The 21,347-nt window shown below is 34.9% G+C and overlaps 1 protein-coding gene across 1 annotated transcript in view; it reads right to left on the bottom strand.

The window, feature by feature from the left end:
- Positions 1–21,347, bottom strand: part of LOC149793772 (uncharacterized) — a 70,299-nt gene that overhangs the window by 37,022 nt on the left and 11,930 nt on the right. The window contains exons 3-4 of the mRNA XM_089967762.1: positions 7,477–7,681; positions 4,714–4,875 (exon numbers count right to left, since the gene is read on the bottom strand). Coding sequence (XP_089823888.1) covers positions 4,714–4,875; positions 7,477–7,681 — 367 coding nt within the window. The remainder of the gene's footprint in view (positions 1–4,713; positions 4,876–7,476; positions 7,682–21,347) is intronic.

The raw sequence follows: 21,347 nt of genomic DNA, 5'->3' as shown, positions 1-21,347 counted from the left end.
TAAATGGAAACACGCAATAGTAATTCCAATACCCAAGCAAGGAAAAGACCCTAACGATATTAGCTCCTACAGACCCATTTCCCTAACAAACAACATTTGTAAGATCATGGAAACCATAGTCACCAACCGACTCAAACACCACCTAGAGAGCAATAATTTAATCTCCGATAATCAATGCGGATTTAGAAACAAAAGATCCACCACGGATCAACTAATACGATTAGAAACCGCAATTAAATTGGCGTTCAACTCCAAACGCAAAGCTGATAGGAATTTAATTGCAGTATTTATTGACCTCGAAAAGGCATTCGACCTTGTATGGACCAAAGGCTTATTAGCCAAACTCAACCACTAAGCCATCACAGGTCGAATGTTTAAATTCATTGAAAACTTCCTCGCTGACCGTAAAATATCAACCAGAGTCGGCGACACCTACTCTGAACCACACACAATTGAAAACGGTACACCACAAGGGAGCGTACTCAGCCCAACCCTTTTCAACATCATGATTAATGACTTGGACACCAACTTAACATCAAAACTAATTGAACTCTCACAATTTGCTGATGATAGTGGATTATGGAGAGCAGGAAACCCTTCCAACCACAAAGTAATCAGCGATATTCAAACAAGTTTAAACAAAATAGGGAAATGGGCTGATAAATGGGGTTTCAAAATATCCCATGAAAAAACCATAGCAGTATTATTCACCACCAAACGTAAATTACAAAATCAGTTTCCCAAACTCACCATCCAAAATCAAGAAATTAAATTCGTAAATGTAGCACGATTTTTTGGAATGCATTATGACTCCAAGCTAAACTGGGGACACCACATAAACGAACTAGTCAAAAGGTGTAATAAAGACCTTAACCTCCTTACAACCCTTAAAGGAACCACCTGGGGATCCAATCAAGAAACCTTACTAGCTTTATATAAATCGTTAATTAGATCTAAACTAGATTACGGATGCCAAATTTACAACTCGGCACCGCAAAATAACCTCAAAAAACTAGATAGCATACAAAGAAAGGCCCTAATTATTTGCACTGGTGCACTACCATCCACATCACTAGTGGAACTTCAAATCTTAACTGGAGAACTGCCGCTCCACCTTAGAAGACAAGAACTCACCCTCAGATATGCAGCCAGGCTAACAACACACCCCGACACACACCCCACCCGGCTAGCTATAAATAAATGCAACATACCTTTTAGAACTAAATTATCACAAAACATACCAGCAGGGAAATTAGTCCATCAATTAGTTGAACAACTTCCTATAGACAAACTCCAAGCAGAAATTGCAAATCACTATGACAAAGAACCATGGATAAATATCAACCCCACGGTTAACACCCTCATTACGAAATATGGCAATAAAAACGAACAGGTACTCAAACTAAACACAATCTGTACAGAAGAAATCAACTCAAAATATTGCAACTACATTAAGATTTACACTGATGGATCCAAAATTACAGAACCACCCAGAACAGCAGCAGCTTACGTAATCCCCGAACTTAACATTAAAGTAGGAAGAAGACTACCTAACCTCTGCTCTATACACACAGCTGAATTCTGGGCCATACTTGAAGCACTCAAATGGATCAAAGAGAACAAAATACCCCAAGCGGTAATAATAAGTGACTCGCTAAGCGTCATAAACTCAATACTTAATAACAACACCAAATCAAGAGAAAACTATCTTAGGCAAACCAATTTATTGTTAAAAATACTGAACAATAATAACTTACAAGTAGAATTTATGTGGATACCATCCCATATTAACATACCAGGTAACGATATGGCAGATATAACAGCTAAACAAAAACTAAACGAAACCACTCACATCAACCTAGATTATAGCATATGCGAACTCAATAGCATATCTAAAACCCTCATTGATAATAAATGGCAGGAATTATGGAACACAAGCACTCAAGGCAGGAAACTAAAAACCATCATTAAAGAAGTATGTAGAAATAGGAAACCACCCAAAACAAAAGGCAGTGAACAAAAATTCATAAATAGAATACTCACGGGCAAAACCAAGCTGGCTAACAGCTTCGGACAGTACATAGGACCACAACCACATAACCCTAACTGCTACCACTGCAGGGTCCCAGAAGACATAGAGCATATTTTTAACAACTGCCATACACTTGAAAAAGAAAGGGCTAAGTTTAAAGTTAAACAGCATAAAATTGGATCCCCTACAACATACCCAGAATTCTTGATGAACACAAACCCCAATATTAATCTAACATTCAAAAATATCATAAGTTTTATACACGAATCCAATCTACTCAAAAAAATATAAGAAAGTAAATCAAAGACCAGTTAAAAATATAACAAATCACTGTTTGGGAATTATGACGGCCGGCTCGGTCTCGTGGGTTCACAGACTGACACAGCCGTTCATAGCCCGAATAATAAAAACCAGTTAAGGACGAATATTACAAAATCACTGTTTGGGAATTATGACGGCCTGCTAGGTCTCGTAGGTTCACAAACTGACACAGCCGTTCATACCCCGAATAATAAAAACCAATTAAGGCCACAAAATATTAAAATAGGAAAATAGGAATTAATTAAAACAGGACTCCATAATAACATACAAACAACCATAAAAACAAGTTTTCATTCCAAACCAATAAGATAGGGAATCAAAATAAATAAGGAATTGATGAATAAAAAAAAAAAAAAAGAAAAAAAAAAAAAAAAAAAAATACTCCTAACCGTCTCCTTGTCTCTTAAACAACATCTGGCTGAACTTTTAAATCAAGCTTCCACAGCTATTTCTACTAACATACTCAGCCAAATCCAGGCAATGTTGGCAGACGACACTGAAGAATTTGAAACTTCCACGCTGGCAGCGGCCCTGGAAGTATCATCATCCAGCGGCGATGAAGCTGATGAACCTGCACCACCTAAACAGAGTGGAAAAAAGGAAGGCTCTGTCTACCGGAATATCGGACTGGGAAAGGCAATTGATGATATCAAAAAAGCGGGCCACTTCGTCAATGCCACAAGACCGGGTGTCCTAATGTGACCTCATCGCTGCCAACCAATCGTGGCGGGAGTCACATACTGCTTGGTTTGACACCTGGGGCATTTCAATCCAACTAAGAAACACGAGTGTGTGGTGTGACTATTCCCACTCATGTCTATTAGCCTTTCAGTCAGGTTGTTAAGGACTAGTTAGTCCTACACCTGAGTGGCTAAATTAAAAAGTACTCTTTGAGTACATAAAAGCCTGGGGGATGAGGCTCCTTTTCCTTCCCCCAGGAGTAATTAAAAATCACGCAGTGCGTGAATAAAAAAGTGGTACATGTTCAAAAGAACGAAAACCACTATAATCCAACTAACTAACTAACTAACTCAATTTTATGTTTTTAGGGGGATGTTTTCCATCACGTCCGCGCTTTCACTATAAGAACCCACCACGTTCGTCGTTGGAACCATTCTACGGAAAAACAGATACAAGATGGAAGTGTCGGCGTTGTTCAATGACTTAAGAAATGTTTACTTTTGGATGATGGATGGAGAGTACACTATTGAAAGGATAGAAAGAGAATGGAGGTTGAGAAAAAGTCTTGACTATGTCAATGAACTACAATTAGCGAGGAAGATGATAGAGGAGATGATAGAGGAAGAAGTTAAGAGATTGAGAGGATTGATTCAACCAGAGTATGGAAGAGTGGGGACTATAAAAGAGTCTATGGACAAAGTAAAAGCAGTGAGATGCTATTTAGAAGAGCTAGAGAAATGGTCAGAGTGGAAGTTCGTGAAAAGGGGCATTGAACAACTAAAGAAAGTGGAAGAAAAGATGAAAAAGGTAATAGAGGAAGAAGTGCAGAAAATTAAGGACAGGTGGGCAAAAGATAGAAAAGAACAAGAGAATAGAAAGAAAAAAGAAGAATACGAGAGACTGAACAATAACTGGATAAAAATCCAACAGAAGTTTCGAGCCATGGGTCACCCGGACTGGATACCGGAAAATGAAAAGAAGAAGAAAAAAGGAATTTGGGGAAAGATTAGGGGCTGGATGAGAAAATGGAGGAAATAGAAGAAGCAGAAGAAAGCCAAAGGCCCTTTTCAGGGCCAGCCATATTTCTCGAAAAGAGAATGACTTTTCAATTGCCTACCCCTTTTTTTTCAAAATTTTTTATAAAAAAAAAAAAAAAATCCCATGTTCAATTCCCCTTGTCCCTAAACAAGCCCAAACTCTATTCCCCATGTTAAATTCCCCTTGTACGTAAAGTGGCCCACGATTTATTCCCATGTTAATTCCCCTTGTACGTAGATTTGCCCACGATTTTTCGCCATGTTAAATTTCCATTGTACGTAGATTTGCCCAGAGGTCCCTGTAATGCTAATTTCCATTGTACGTAGGGTGCCCCACTTCACTACTTATACACTAAATCTCTTTAAAACAATTCAATACAAATATTTCTTTCTGTAAAGTTGCGCATATAAAATTTATAAATGTCCTCAGACCTGAATAAATTGTTTTCTTTCTTTCGATATCGTTCTCCACTGTTCATAATACCTATGCTAAAATTTGGATCAAGTTTTATGCATCAGTTACTTTGAATTGCCTTCTGATAATTCAAAGAAGTTAATTAACATATCTGTGTTAAATTCACATTATAACAAAAGCATGTAAATATGAGCATATATCTACATAAGAAAAGAACATATACTTACATTTCCAACCACTCGTCCAAACCTTCATCGATGTGCCTTGGTGGCTCTGCAAACCTGTTTTCCCAACTGAAGTCGTTTTGGTTACTTGTATACCCAGAATTATAATATACAGTACTTCCTGTCACGTGTTTAGGGCTGGTGCGATAATAGTCAGTATGCAAGCTAAAAGCGTAAAGTTAGCCATTAGATTAAACTAACAGAGTATGTATGCATGTAAGTATGTATGTATGTAGGTAGGTAGGTAGGTAGGTAGGTATGCATGTATGTATGTAGGTAGGTAATTAGGTAGGTAGGTAGGTAGGTAGGTATGAATGTATGTATGCAGGTAGGTAGGTTAGCCGTTTTACAGAACTGGCCAATGTATGGTGTTCAGTCAGCATTAACTCGGGTTTATTTCGTCCAAATTATTCCAAAGGAGAGAATGAAGGTTACAGGAGGGGTAGTCTACAGAGACGATGTAACTCGGCCTTTTTGCGATTAGTGGAGTACTAAAGGGGGAGGGGGTTCTAAGGGGCGGTCCGCCCCGGGTGATAACTAGAATGGGCTCTGGCATCGGGAGAGTTGAAATACCAGCACAACTTTTCAAACCAAATGAAATATTCGCCAAAGAAAAAGTTATTTCCTATTTGCTTATCACAGCACTGTGCGGTTGAAAAATCTGCTTGGAAACATAATACCAAAGGCTTACAAAAATGGTACATACAGCTGCCTCGCTTGGCGCTCAACATTTAGATAATAGTGTAACGAGTGGTCGACCTGGTGTCAGGATAATGTGACTGGGTGGGACATCATACTATATGTCTCCGACATCATGCTACATGTCTGCGACATGATACCCCAGTGCTAGGCATCACTATAATTTGCCACATTGCACACATCGTAGCGATATGACTGAAATATTGTTAAAGATACGTTAAAAATCCAACACACTCCTACACACACACACACACACCTACACACACCCACACCCACACCCCCACACACACACACATATACACTTTAAAATTATTTGTGGGGTGCTAAAGAAAGGATCCGCCCCGGATGCCAAATAATTTAGGTACGTCCCTTACTGCGATCATAGTCTGGTCAATCTGTAAGGCAGAGCTACATCAGCCTGATGGCGTTCAAACTGTCTGGCCAGTTTATACAGAGATAAAGTTACAGGCAGAAGCTCCTTCAGAATTACTTGCTGTTTGTTGGGTGCTTTTTTTTGGGGGGGGGGGGTGGGGGTGGGGGGTGGGGTGTGTGTGAACCAACATGTAGTGTTCAGCTTAAGTTTTACCGATGTTGGCCAAAACATGTTTAGAGGTGAAATCGTCGGGGTTGGGTGGGGTGGCCTTTCCCCTTTTTAGGGTCGACTATCGTTATAGGAAGGTTAGTCTGTGGAGCAGTGATAACTCGGATTTACTACGGTCAGTATCTGTGGCCAATCTGTAACAGAGATAACTCGGCCTTACTGTGTTCATAGTTTGTGGTCCAGATGTAAAGGAGAGATAACTCGGCCTTACTGCGATCATTGTGTGTGGCCAATCTGTAAAGGAGAGATAACTCGGCCTTACTGTGTTCATAGTGTGTGGCCAATCTGTGGAGGAATGAAGGTTACATAGTACCAGTCTATAAAGAAGACGATGTTGCAGAATGTCCGGTTTTCTCTGTATGAATATCTAACAGTAATATTTCTAACTTATTTTCATAGAACAAACCTCTGTTGCTATTAACATATACACATGTTGTTGCTTGTACAATAAGTGATCAGTTAAGAGTAATAACAACAACAACAAAACTCTCCGGTATTTTCGAAATAGAAAAACTGAAATGTTTTATGTTAAATTCATTCTTTTGAACAACGTTATCCAATCATTGCTACAATAACACGAAGTGCACATGAAGTGCCATACCAACTGAAAACAGTGACTGCTAATATACTCTTCGTACAAATTTAAGATTTTAATATTTTAACGTTTAAAAACCATCTTTAAGGAAAGACGGCAACAAATATATGTATCTTTGCTACTCATTTTATATGATATTATATGTGCAAATGGAGCATGGAAATTAAAGAATCAAAATGATTTGAAAGATATTCTTAACAGTGTGAAAAATCGGATTATTTTCTAACAAATATTATATTTGTTAGAAAATAATCCGATTTTTCACACTGTTAAGAATTTTATATATGGTTGTATGCGTAGGTGACCCCAAACCTTCTCCATACATATTATATCTGAAGAAAGAGATTAATGTTAACAAGTCCAAGGGAACGATTGACATTAACAAGTCCAAGGGATCGATTGACATTAACAAGTCCAAGGGAACGATTGACATTAACAAGTCCAAGGGAAAGATTGACATTAACAAGTCCAAGAGGGCAAATGATGTAAAAAAAATCCCCACCACAGAATAAAAAATGCTAATGACTATAAAACATGAAGGAAGTAATTTTGTTTCATTGCCGAATACCTGAGCTTCGTTTCAAATTACTCGTCAAATCCAATACCATACTATCGCCTCTTAAAACCAAGCATCATATTTCTAACGCCTTCATCATCAGTGAAGTCATACAAGGTTTATATATGCAATTACGACATAGGACCACTTTTTATATCTATCGACAGTACAGCTATTACTTTAGCCGGGCATTAGTTTGTGTTTACGCAGTTCAGTACGAATGTGCGAGCATCTGGAAAAACAGCAAATGAAATTGTATATGCAGGTTAGTTATCTAAGGATGGGTTCACCAAAAAATTAAGTAATGGTACTTACTGATCTACCTTTACTTTGTTCTTGTAACGTCGCTGCCTGTTCCGCCAAATAAGGCAGCAACAGAGAGTAAGAAGAGTGATCAGTGCGATAACGGCGATAATAATAACAATTATGATGAGAATATTCATCTGGTTATTGCCACTGAAAATATCGCTTGTTATCCTAGTGACGTTATTTGACGAGTTTCCGCTTGTTTGAGTATCCACTGAAAAGAAAAAGGTGTTATTTACCATGAAGTAACTATGGATATAAGTGACGATATAGCCAACAGTAAATTAAAAAGATTACACAATTCTCAGGTAAGATAATCTGACGTAATGGAATACAGGAATATAAAAGCAACCAACAACTAAACTTTCCTGAAGATGGTTTATATTCTAAAACTTGAACACCCGTATTTCGTTGACAAGTTAATGAAGTTAAAATCTAAATATTTTCTGGCAAAACGGTATCCAAAATTATCCATTAAACAAACGAAAAATCTTCCAAAAGATACATGTAGTGATCGCTGCATTACATAAACTTATAGTATTGTGTATAAACCTTAAAATCCTAGAATGTAATATTCATTTAAAAAATAAATACTTTAAAATCGTGAATGGATCATTGAAAACTAGTGCAATTTCTGAGTTTTATACTTTCCTCAGAGAGATAATAATTTGTGAAATATTATGCGGATATTTCTGGTACTTTAAAATGAAGCAAACCATAAACATTCAGTTACAACAGAACCTCAACTGTGATCTGATGTTTCTAATCATTGAACACTATAACAACCAAAATACGTATCGTCAGTGTAGCATGAAATGCGTACAAAGCATTTCAGTTTTGTATTCCCATGTTCATGTGTTGATTTGGTTTTTTTTTTTTCTTCAAATGGAACTTTCAACACATATTATGCCATAACATGAAGAAGCCATGGTAGCTAAAAGTCTTTCACGAGGCAACCGACCAGAGATCCATTTATTGGTCGATTAATTTTATATTTCGAAAACTAATTTTTAAAGAGCCAGTTAACATAGAGCTGACGCTAAAGTTGCTTGTTTTAAAAACATATGGAAACTATTTAAATTTTGACCAATGTGCACTGATCTTAAATTATGGATTTGTTCTGGCTTTTTTTATATCAATATCTATAGTGAAGCCCCCCCCCCCCACAGTAAATTTTAACGAGCAATGTCTGTATGTGTCTCCTGCTGAAACATTTTTCTTTTTAGCAAGCGATTGCATTAGCTCGATGAACGGCGAGGTTGCTGTCACAGATGCTACAACCAACATGATACACTCCACAAGAACAATATTGAGTAGTGGAGCTTTTTTCTTTTACCTGTAACGAATATAACTTTACACAGTTCCTATCCTTGTGTGATCATGCTGAATTAAAACATCAGTATTTAAAGCCTACAGAAAATTTCATTGTTATAAAATTTAATACGGGTTTTCATCAATTCGTTATGTTTATAACCACTGGACTCCTTTCTCAAATCTGTTTGCAAAATTAAACCTGTCTATCCCTTTATTACTTAACAATTTAAAATTTACAAACGTACAATAAATACTTATCTACACATAGGTGGTATAAAATGATTGCAATTAAGTTATCAATTTATTTGTTTCAAAGTTATTTTTGAATGTCGCATTAGTGGGAATAGTTGTTGTTGAGAAGCTACCGGCAAGCTTTCTCACATACCGATATTGGCTGAGCCCGAGACTCGAACCCACGCCGTCATCAGTGAGTTGCAGTGATCAGTAAGGGTGAGCACTTTAGGCCACTCAGACGCACTGCGCTCCTAGTGGGAAAGAAGTACACAAAATAACACATAACACACGTTAGAAAGAGGTAAAACAGAAGGGGAAGGGGAGATAATATATTTGTAACTTTGAGGCCAATCATACGAATCATGTCGAGAATTATAATGATAGCTGTCATTCAGAATACTTCGGCTATTCATTAAGGAAGCGTCAACCTGGAAAGGAAATAAATGCATCGAACTATTTTTTCATTTGTTACATCTCGGTCAATCCCAATGTATCTTTTTGCAAATAAGTTTTCTGAGATTTTTTCTGTACGTTGCATCGTCAGCATACATCCCAAGCATTGTTTTCTCGCAAAAATAGCTCAGGTGGTGCGAATGATTAGTGGAATTATAGAAAACTGCATACGAAGCAAACGAAATACTGTATGTGTTTAGGAAAAAGGAAAATCCGAAGGTGAAGACGATATGCCAAAGTAGAAACAATGAGTAAGGTTTGCCCATTGTGAAACATGTTAGAATAAACTTGTACATTTGTACATTGCTAATGCCATTGACCCCCCACCCACCCCAACAAAAAAAAAAAAAAATAAAGAAAGAAAAAAACGGAGCAAGCAGCGACGACCAGCCACACCCAGGATAAATTAAAAACGGTATTGAGACTTGAATGTTGAATAAAAAGTGTAAACGGATATAAAAGATAAGCCAACCTCATAATCAATGCCAATAACGCTTACCTTTTAGACATCGGATAGGTTTCGATTAACTTTTATGAGAATACTTGAACAGAAACTAAGCTGAATCTCGTAAACAAATCATGCAGTCCAGCTAATTAAAAGTTCTAAACAAAAATCCGCTAAATGTCAGTTGTTGAATAAATGCAAAGAAACATATATTTATGCGACGATAAAATATTACCCGTTTTATGGCAATACTACAAAACCTGATTTAAAAATGATAGTTAAACGATAGTTCAAAATATTCGCCCCATTTAATTTAATTGATTAAATATTTTTTAAACTAATATTATTTATTTATTTTTAAAAAATGTATTTTTTATTATTATTTATTTATTTATCTATTTATTATTCCTTGTTTATAGTGTTATAGAAGATGAATCCGTATTAAACAGCCATCAGTATAATCAAAACTTTAATTGTTTTAAAGTCTGAAGTAAAGAATTGATTAATAGATTTAATTTTAAAAAGACCAATACCTTTTTCATACGTTTATTGTTCAATTAAAAAAGTCACAGGTACTAAATTTTCTTTTCGCTTTGCTTATCATGCTCTAAACATGTCGATATATATCTGCCCCGCCCCCCTACAATGGGACATGAAAAAAACTCTATATTAAAAATACTTTAAGAAATAAAAGCGATGCATAATCTTATGATGACGGAAAGGGACGGAAAGGGACGAAAAGTAAGATGCAGGTCTGATGTCACGGATTCACCGTAAGTGAGATTATATTGTGGATTAATTAGTACAAATACTCAGCTCTTTTATCTAGTTAAATGTGTTATTAATGTTTTATTAACCTGCACAAAAAAATGTTTTGAAATAGCCGTTTTTAAACGAAATTCTGTAAGGAGAGCCATTGAGCGAAAGTGACGTTGTCATTTTAAACTGGGCATGTTCGATTCATTTTCCGAATAGCTTGCAGCAGATAATGTGTTTGCCTAAATTTGTTTCAACCAATTCTTTTAAAAGATACTACTGCAGGAATATCAACAGTACTATATATATATATATATATATATATATATATATATATATATATATATATATATATATATATATATATATATATATATATATATATAATGCATGTGTGAAAATCAGCTCCCTCCCCCTCCATAGGATATTGCCTACATTGGCCTTACAGTTAACTCTACATAAGGATACAATATGCGAACTAAAATGAAGGACATTAAGTCAATCACTGGACTGTAAACAAAAGTTGTAGTTCAAACTTAAGTTGCTGTTTCTGAAAAATAAGATCAGGGAATATAAACAATTATACTTTACATTCCATTGTTAGAACAATTTTCTGCCAGTTGCCTGCTTAAATTCTTTCTTCGTTAACATATTTGTGGACAAGAACCATCTGAGTGTCAGTGCTGTGTTCGCGCAATCAGTGGAGCGATTAATGAAAGTGTTAGGATCGGTCGGCCTGGTGTGAGGATAATGTGACTGGGTGGGTTATCATACTACATGTCTGCGACATGATGCCCCAGTGCAAGACGTAACTATAAACTGTCACACTGCAGACATCGTAGCGATATGACTGAAAATGTTTTAAAGCTACGTTAAAAAATCCAAATCACACACACACACACACACACACACACACACACACACACATATAAAGACGACCACGACCAATGCTACTGTAGCAAAATGTTCGGACAAGGTAAGCGATAATCCATGTAAGTGATAATGTAGGTAAGTGATAAACTAACTTTTATTCAAGTTCATACACAATTGACTATATACGTGGCGGTAACTAAAATGGGTGGAGGAAGATCCCGGGCAATGCATATGAGTCAAGCGCTAAAGGCAGCTAACGTTAAGTTTACCAATGCCAAAACTTTGGTCGTTATCGCAGACAGGAAACCAATCAGGTCTCACTGCATACCAGTTGTTAGTTATTACTGACGTTTAGAGAAACGGCTTGCAGTTCAATCCGACGTAACGTTATCTTACGTACTTTGCAATTATCCCATCAGTTTAGTAATATTGCAGATATTCCGCACTCTTGGGATTATATAAGTGTATAGCGAATTTGAGACGACCACCAGAACAACAGGAACCAGTAGCAACGACGGAGAACAAACCATTTCCCGGAGATGTCCATTTTTAAAAAAAGGGTTTGACTGAAAAAAAACCCCATGTTAATAACATTGATTCTGGAGCATCCATTTACGCAATAAAGCCTTGTAACGACCCATCTTTTTTCTCTAATTGGACCAAAAATGAAAATTCTATGCTTTGGCTGTGTCTAGATGTTTTTCGCTATTGGACTCTTATGTCCCTGCTGCTGTGTAGTGTGTGAGTAAGTAAATCATTTAATGGCATAAAATAATAATGTGTAACTGCATGCCAACTATGCAATCTTACACAGCTAGTTTAGCTCGAGAGCGATCAGAGACAATTAAAAAATATCTTCCAGTCCGTGATTCTGTCAAACAAATATTACAAGCTCATCAGGAGTCTCAGGTGGAATTTGCAGAAGGTGCAGAATAATTATTTAAATATGTCACTAAGGCTCACAGAAGGAGTTGCAAAGGCTACCAAAGATCTTCTTCCTATGTTGGAGCAAACCGCTGAAGAAACTAGAAAAATAGCAGAACGAACTATAAAAAAAACCCAAAAAGAGTCTACGAAAACATCCATGTGAAATAGCTGCTGCTCAACCAATGCGAGATATACTTAAGGATATTGACAAAGCTCGTGCTGAAATACGTGATATAAAGGATCGTATACCAGAATCAGAACTAAAACAAGCAAGAGTCAAAACTGAATTGAATGATAAAGGACTATATTGAATAAGGGCCATTTTCTGCCCCCTCTCCAAATGTCCTTATATTATGTATAAAGTACATATGAGGTGGTTAACAGTTATTTCTGATATCAGTTTTGTGTTCATGTGTCCGTTGCCATGGTTACAGGGTGTCAAAACACTATCAGAAAATACTTGATAGCAGTCATCTTTTCCATTTACTTCTCATAGATACTGCTTTTCCATGAGCTATTCACTCAGTTTCAAATTTGCAATATGCATTTTTATTATTATTTTAGAGGTTATAAAGCTGTATATATATCAAGTTTAGTTTCTAAAACTATTCCAAAATGGTCCATTGTTGACAAAAATAGAATATCGAACTTATACATCTACTGAAAACTTTCCAAAATACGTTGATAAAAAGGTACTTAATCATACAATACAAAAACTGTTCCTCAGTAAACTGTTCCTCAATAAAATATTGTTTAATATTATTAAATGATATTTAATATTATTAAATTATTTAAATGATTGTTTGATATTATTGAATATGACCGTAAAGGAGGCGTTAACAGGGGCCTATATGTTCACTTCTTCACCGAATACATGGGTTTCTTACCTTAAATGGAAGTGATAAGTGTTCTTTATGTATTTATGTACTTTTATCTTTATATTTTCATGCTATATAACACGTACACTACTGTGTTTCTATTTTTAGAAGAAAAAATCAATAAATTGTCTCCCACACCCCTTGAGGTAGTCTATAGTCAAACTGTAATCTAGTTATAAACTATATATTCATCCGTAAAGATATATGGACATTAATAAGACAAAAAATAAACTATTGGTTCAGCACTTTTAATGAACTTCTGAAATGTGAAATATGTTTTAGAACTAATGGTATTACAGAGTACAAGCAAGAAACAGACTATATGTTTTGTACTCTCTAGACCTTTTGCGTCTATTTTTAAACCAGCGCGGGAATGCTGCACTTCACTAACTGCATGCTGTTGTCTGTGAAATGAGAGGATGTACACGTTTATAAAGAACATGTACCTATAACGAACTAATGGAAACAATCATGTTATTATTCGTTTTGCAAATGCTATTTACCAGCACTTAAGAGTCCGCAAAGATGGTGATTTACATCGTGCAAGATTCGGGGATTCATGGAATGAAAGCAGCTTTAAAGAATTTTTAGGGACAAGTTTGCACATAAACTTCGATGAAAAACGAGTCAAAGTAAGTATTTTTCTACCTTTTCATCGTTTAAAATAACTATATACGACTATAATCTCCCTCTCTCCTCCTCCTCCTATGCACATGTAAGCATAGATTCAATTCTTTGTAGACTCAAAACTGGGGCCCTCGGTGGGGGCAATGAAGAAATTCAAAAACGTATAGAAACATTTTAACGAATAAAATAACGCTATATGAATATGTGTTCATATATACCATTAAAGGAAAGCTAGTCACATTATCTCATTGACTTTTATAAGTTTACAGTGGTTTCAAAGGCAATTTTTGTGCCAAAATATTGTAAGAACTATAATACGTGTAGGCCGAAGTGTTCTCCGTATTCCTACGCAAAAATATTGCGAATATCTCGCCGTAAGGCTTTTTATATAACTGGAGGTTCAGGGACGTGTTAAAAATAAATCTATGCAAGCAAGAGACGACGAAACAGCTGAAAAAAGAAATGCACTCACAAAACACACATTACCTAACGGTAGCAGTTAACCAAAACTAATAGCAAATTCGTTGCCATGGTTACAGGTTGTCAAAACACTTTAAAAAAAGACATGAAAAGTAGTCATCTTTTCCATTTACTTCTCACAGATACTGCTTTGTCAAGAACTATTCACTCAGTTTTAAATTTTGCAATATGCATTTTTATTATTTTTAGGTTATAAAGCTCTGCAAATAAAATTTTATTTCTAAAACTATTCCATATGGATTTATCTTAGACAAAATCATATATATTATAACGTATATGCCCACTATATACTACACCTAAATTACATTGACAAAAAAGGTACTTAACCATAAAATAATAAAAAAATATTCCAACATGAAATATTGATTAACATTATGTAACGATGTTTCATGTTATTGATTTATTTGAATTATTGTTTAATATTATTGAATGCTATTAATATATTTAGGCATTAACAGGGACCAGTATGTTCGCATTTTAATGTGAATGCCAAGCAATATATAATATGCCTTACACTAACACTTTTGTAATTTTTGCATACTTTTGTAAAACATGAATGGTAATGGATAAATGGGCCACCCAAACCACACCCCAAAAATGCATCTCACTGTTATGTTTTAGCTGTGACATCTATAATGGCGAGAACACACTTTATTAATATGTCAGTGAAGCACAATAGTATTTCAAATGAAATGCACTGAATAAATAATTTGTACCTAACGTTAGTAGTTAAACACAATTATTCACAAATCCTGATGCTTGTAACATCCACATCAATCCAACCACAACATTACATAATGAGAGTGATATACACCTGCTATCACAAGGGTGAGAAGATAAACTGTTTCTGTACTTGCCATTTAACCTTTGACCCCTCATAAAGACACCAAGGGAGGTGGCCACAAATTATACAGTAACACTATTTCCAATGCTTATTATACAGGCAACACATCACAAGAAACTTGGATGTAGTCAGCTACACCTTTGCCATTTTCTATAGACCGAACCAGTGCCATGACTGAGCAGTCATCAAAGGTAAAAAGTATTGAAAAACAAACTAGTCAGTAAAACATAAACATAAAAGTCAAAATAATTGAAGAGCATGTCTTAAAAATATACCTTATATTCATTTAAATGTGGAATGTATTATCATTCTCGCTTTCTCATTATCACCCAAATGACATGCCATAATAATATAAACATCTTGATATGGATGACAATTCAGATTATAAAAATATATTTTTACACACACACACACACACACACACACACACACACACACACACATATATAAACGGTACCAGATTATTATTGATGAGGGTATTGGTCGCGGTGTAGCAATCACTCCTCATTTGATTTACCGTTGTTATTTTCACATTCTAGAATAAATGATGCATCCTTAAGATGACAAGTTAGTGATTTTCTCTTTGTCAACTCATCGTTTTCTCATCTTTTGCAGCCCAGAAACCATATGACATTTGACGTATGCACAACACCGTACAACCCGAGCACCAACCTTGCAGGGTCAGTACCATCCTTTGATGAAATCCGTGTAATCGTTAGGCTTGTATTGGATCCACAGTGAATGTGTTTTCTTTCTGGAATGGCGAGACTGGATCTTTTGCATGTAACAGGCCTGGAAAATCCATGCATACCATAACATCATAAAGCCCCTCATCTGTGAGATGTTCATTTGTATAGCTTGGAGCCTGTTTGACTTGATAAATGCCCATACTGATGTAACGCAGGTAATCAACTGAGAGCCTGGGGAAATCAGTCAGTTCATCAGTGGATGCATCCATCTTAAAGTAGATATTGCGCTTATTTAGCAAGTTGTTCTCTTGAACCAGGATTTGAACACTGTTCGGTTCCTTTGCTTTTTCAACCATCCTTCTTGCGGTCTCAGCAGTTGATGGATCCATGTTGGCCAGGGGTGGTCAAAATTTATTCATTAATGCATAGATAATTCTAAGGAAATCACCTATATGAGGAACAAGTGTATTTGGCACTACTTTATCAAAAAACTTCCACTGTTTTACTTGTGCATCTACCATGTGTATTACGCAGTGTATTCAAGAAAGGAGACACTTCCAGGAATTTATCTCTTTTCAAGCCAGTAAGATGGAATTAGTCATCATCAGACAGGGAAGAAGGAACATCAAAGTTAAAATATGACTTTGTTTTAATTAACTCACGCACATTTTGTAAAAGTGAGGTAATGTCTGTTCTTGAAAAGTCTTCAAACTCTTTTGTTGCACCGATAGATTGTAAGGCTTCATTACTAAAGTATGAGTTTTCCAAATGAAATTTGCAACATCTACTGTATGAATTTATAAATATACCACACTCTACAAAAGACTGGGTAATGGCACAGATTGGGACATTAACAAGATGATTTCGATGCCCATGTGGTATTTTATATACAACACAACGTCTGTGTTCTTGGTGTTGATGGAATTTGTAGTTGAATTGTTTGTGCGCTTTTTAAAGCAGCACTTGAAGTAGTTGGTAGCTGAAAATCTGGATCATGGTGACTGACAGATTTCTGTAATATGTACTACGGCAACTAGAGCAAACAACATCATCTTGCATTACAGGCCTTTGCAATAATTCCTCTGTATGCTTTTCTAGAATGCCTGTAAGTACTTTTGTTCTAGCTGATGGTTTTACCCTTTTGTAGCACCAGAAACATTGATATGCTTTAGGCATTTCAGATTTGTGTAGAAATTAATTGAACATTTTGATTTTAGACCATTTAATAAACTGTCACATATGACATAAAGTCTTATATAACACTCATTTATGGTTACTTTTCATTATTTTGCAACTATTCACTTAGGCAATCATATTGATTATATATTGGTACTCGAAGCCTACAACTTCACCCACACAGTTCTTGTAGTGATGTAGCTTGAAACAGATTGTATGTAGAGTATATAAAAATAAACAACTTAGCTTAGTATGTATTAATTGTCATAATTCATGTTTTATATAATAGTTATATTGTGTAATCAGTTATGACGTATAACAGAGGCCAAAATTTTTTACTTCAAAATCACTTTGGTCTGAATATATTTTATGCTATATATGTTTTATGGTTAGTAAGTACCCCCTCCCCATTGTTTATTTCCCGTACAAAAAAAGGTATGTGGGCTACATTTTGTTATTAATTTACTACTGCTGTTATTATTTATTATTACTAGTAGTAGTATTAGTGATATTACTTTTATTCAAGCAAGTTATACTTTGAATAAAAGATTTTCACCTGAAAATTTTATGGCATTTTAGTTTTTTGTTTTATTATACCTGAATTAGTAAGTTTAGAAAGTTTTGAGGTGCTCATTTAATGAAATAAAGACATAATGTCATTGCAATAAATATGCAGTAATTAGATAAGTATATTGAACTAATAGGTATTTTGGCACAGAAGTAATGCAAATATTATTTTCAGTTACAAAATCATAATTAATTGGCTTCCATCGGGACTATGGACATTGTTCCCACTGTTTGGACAGTTTATAATTTTAGCAATTGTTAACTTTTTTAGCGATTGTTAAAAACATCATTAGTGTAGTAAGCAAGTTAAAAAAAATTATGTCATTCTTTAAACGATTATTCTTGTTATGGACGAGAGTATCAGAAAATATGATAAAAATTCAGTATGAAAAAATTGAATGTAAATATACTTGTATGAAAGTTATACTATCTAAATGTGGACGAATAACCGCTTCACAACATGGGTTCCACTACCATTTTTTTCTGAAGCTGACATGATTGGCCACCCTTGTAATGTTCGATTTTAGATGAATAACATATTGATAAAAATGTCACCTTGCCTGAAATAAAAATTAAATTGATTTTTCAATTGTGCATTACCGCTTCGGTGGCCTAGTGGTTAGAGCGTCCGCCTCGGATGCGGGAGGTCGTGGGTTCGATCCCCGGCCGAGTCATACCAAAGACTTACAAAAACGGTACTAACAGCTGCCTCGCTTGGCGCTCAGCATTAAGAGGTTAGTGTTAGGACTGGTCGGTCCGGTGTCAGGATAATGTGACTGGGTGGGACATCATGCTACATGTCTGCGGCATGATGCCCCAGTGCTAGACATCACTATAAACTGCCACATTGCAGACATCGTAGCGATATGACTGAAAAATTGTTAAAGCTACGTTAAAAATCAAAATCACATCACAAAAATCACATCAATTGTGCATTAGTTTTTGGTGGTTTTGCTGAGCTGTTTCCTAATTATTATTTCAAAATAAATTCACAGCTATTGATATTATAAATATTAATTCTTAAAAAGAAAAGAAAAAAAAAATTAACATTTGCAGCGTGCAGGATTTGAACTTGGTGCGATTGGTTTCCGGCATAACTGATCAACCGTTTGAGCTACTGGAACATTAGTAACGATATACGTATATCATGCATATGACAGTTTTTCCAAGCTGCTTTATAGAACAGCAGACTATTAGTAGCTGTTTGCACATTTAATGATAGAATTTTAAAGAATTGCTATTGTTACTATATGAACAAGGACACAGTTAACAATATTTAATGAAAAAGTAGGCAGGTTGTAAACGTTATTTCCAGCAGAAAATTGACAGATTCATTTAGATGACATGTACGGAATTGCGCTGTAATTATGAGTTAACAAACGGTATCGTGATGGAACTGAAGAAAAACCCTTGTTATTAATGTATAAAATAAATATATATGTACTTACCATATTATTTAAAGCATCCTTTCGCCAACAATTGGCAACGTAAATATACAATTACATTTAATGATTAATCCACTTAGTCTTTGTTTATATATAGTTCCAAATGCGCCTTCAGCGCCTCTTCGAAAAATCTTGTTTCCAATGCAATTTAGATAGAGTGAAGAAAAAAAAAAGAATGGATAACATTATTTTTATAAAATCTCAATCGTTATTATTCCCGGAATTTTTCTAATATAATAATGAAGGAAATAATATAGCGCACTCTAGAAATGCGGGTCTAATTGCTCACGCGTAGCGATACTTCGGCAGGTACGGTGCAACAGGGAAAACAACGACATTGACACATAGGCAGCAAAATTCAAGAATTTTTTAATTTTTAGTGATTAGCGCAAACATGAACACATGAGTTATCACGAGAACCTAAAAATTTTAATAAAAATTAATCAATCAGTGTAGATACCTTGTCTGATCAAGCCTGCGCTTATATCTTATTTCTAGTTTCAAGTTGCTCAAATGTAGCATTTTCTCTTAAATTTCCCATACCAAACCATGTTCAAAGGTGGTATTTTGGTATGAAAAAGAAATTTATGTGCATATTTAATGCAGAATAGGTTGATTCATACATCGAATAATACAATAAGGCACAGAGTTGTGATATTTACAAGAATTTTTTTTTCCCCCCATAAAAACGGGGGCAGAAAATGGCCCTTATTCAATATAGTCCTTTAACGAAGAGCATATTTCCTTCATGAAAGATGTTAACGTGGTAATACAACTCCGTTGAAAACCACAATCATATCACCAAGCTCAACGAATCCTGAATTTAACGTCAATTTTCCAACTGCAGCGAAACAAATAGCACTTGCACAATTACAAGTATATTATAGTTGGAGAAATATTAGGTCAAAATCGTTTGGTGGATTACCAGCAAAAGATGCACTGGCATTTTCGTATGAAAATATACCCGGTGTAACAACAGACTGGCAAGTTGTTAGTATTCCCACAGGAAATAATCAAATCGAAAAAATCAACGATGAATTCCAACGCAGAAATAAAAAATCTAAGATAATCTAAAATTGCTTTCACTATTCACGAACCAACATTATCAGTGGCGAAATAAATATATTCATTAGATTATTCAGTCGATATATATATATATATATATATATATATATATATATATATATATATATATATATATATATATCGAAATAAATATATTCGTTAGATTATTCAGTCTATATATATATATATATATATATATATATATATATATATATATATATATATATATATATATATATATATATATATATATATATCGTTAATCCGAACCGTATTATGATGGCCTGAAATAACAACTGTTTATCAAGGACCACTAGAACCTCAACGTGTAGATTTCTCCACAGACGAGAAAATATTTTTGAAGCTTCCAGAATATCGAGGAAAAAATCCGTGGACATCACATGTTATTATGATTAGATATCATGCTTCTGATGGTGAATTAATTCCTGAAATAGTTGAACACATATATACCCATGACGATAAAATGAATCCGATCGTCGATGAAAAATTTATCAAATTATATTTAGACCCGTTAGATCTGAGTTTAGAGAGTCGATCAGCAAACTACAAAATTTACTTTCCAACGCTACACAACAGAACAATGATGATTTCAAATAACAGATCACTTAAACAATACAAGATATACAGCAAGTTAGACCAGACCTTAATTATATCAATAAAACTGTCATTGTAAATATGGTTCGCCTTGGTGATGAATTTGTTGATAATTATACAAAAGCCCGTTATTTCTCAATCATTATAAAATAACCGAAGAACAATTATTATCATTAAAATTTACTGGATTTAGCAGCGAAGAACTAAACAATTTAGTCAACGATCTTATAATAAACAAATGTAAAATATTATTATTATAACAGTAATTATATACCTTCCCTATCAACGATAAAGGTACAAGAAAAATTAAATAACTACTCTATCACAATAGTTTACTTAGACATACATATATATTTTATGATATGGGAAAGTATAAAAAATTATTATTATTATTATAGTAACTGTACACTTTCCCTATCCAAGATATACTCCTCGGAATGAATAAATAACTGCTCTATCATAACATATAACTTTGATACACATATATATATT

The sequence above is a fragment of the Sinohyriopsis cumingii genome, chromosome 8, assembly GCF_028554795.1.
Source record: "Sinohyriopsis cumingii isolate HCF-2022 chromosome 8, ASM2855479v2, whole genome shotgun sequence".
NCBI lineage: Eukaryota > Metazoa > Mollusca > Bivalvia > Unionida > Unionidae > Sinohyriopsis > Sinohyriopsis cumingii.
Note: the sequence above shows the minus strand (reverse complement) of the source record. Positions and strands in the feature narration are given on the sequence as shown.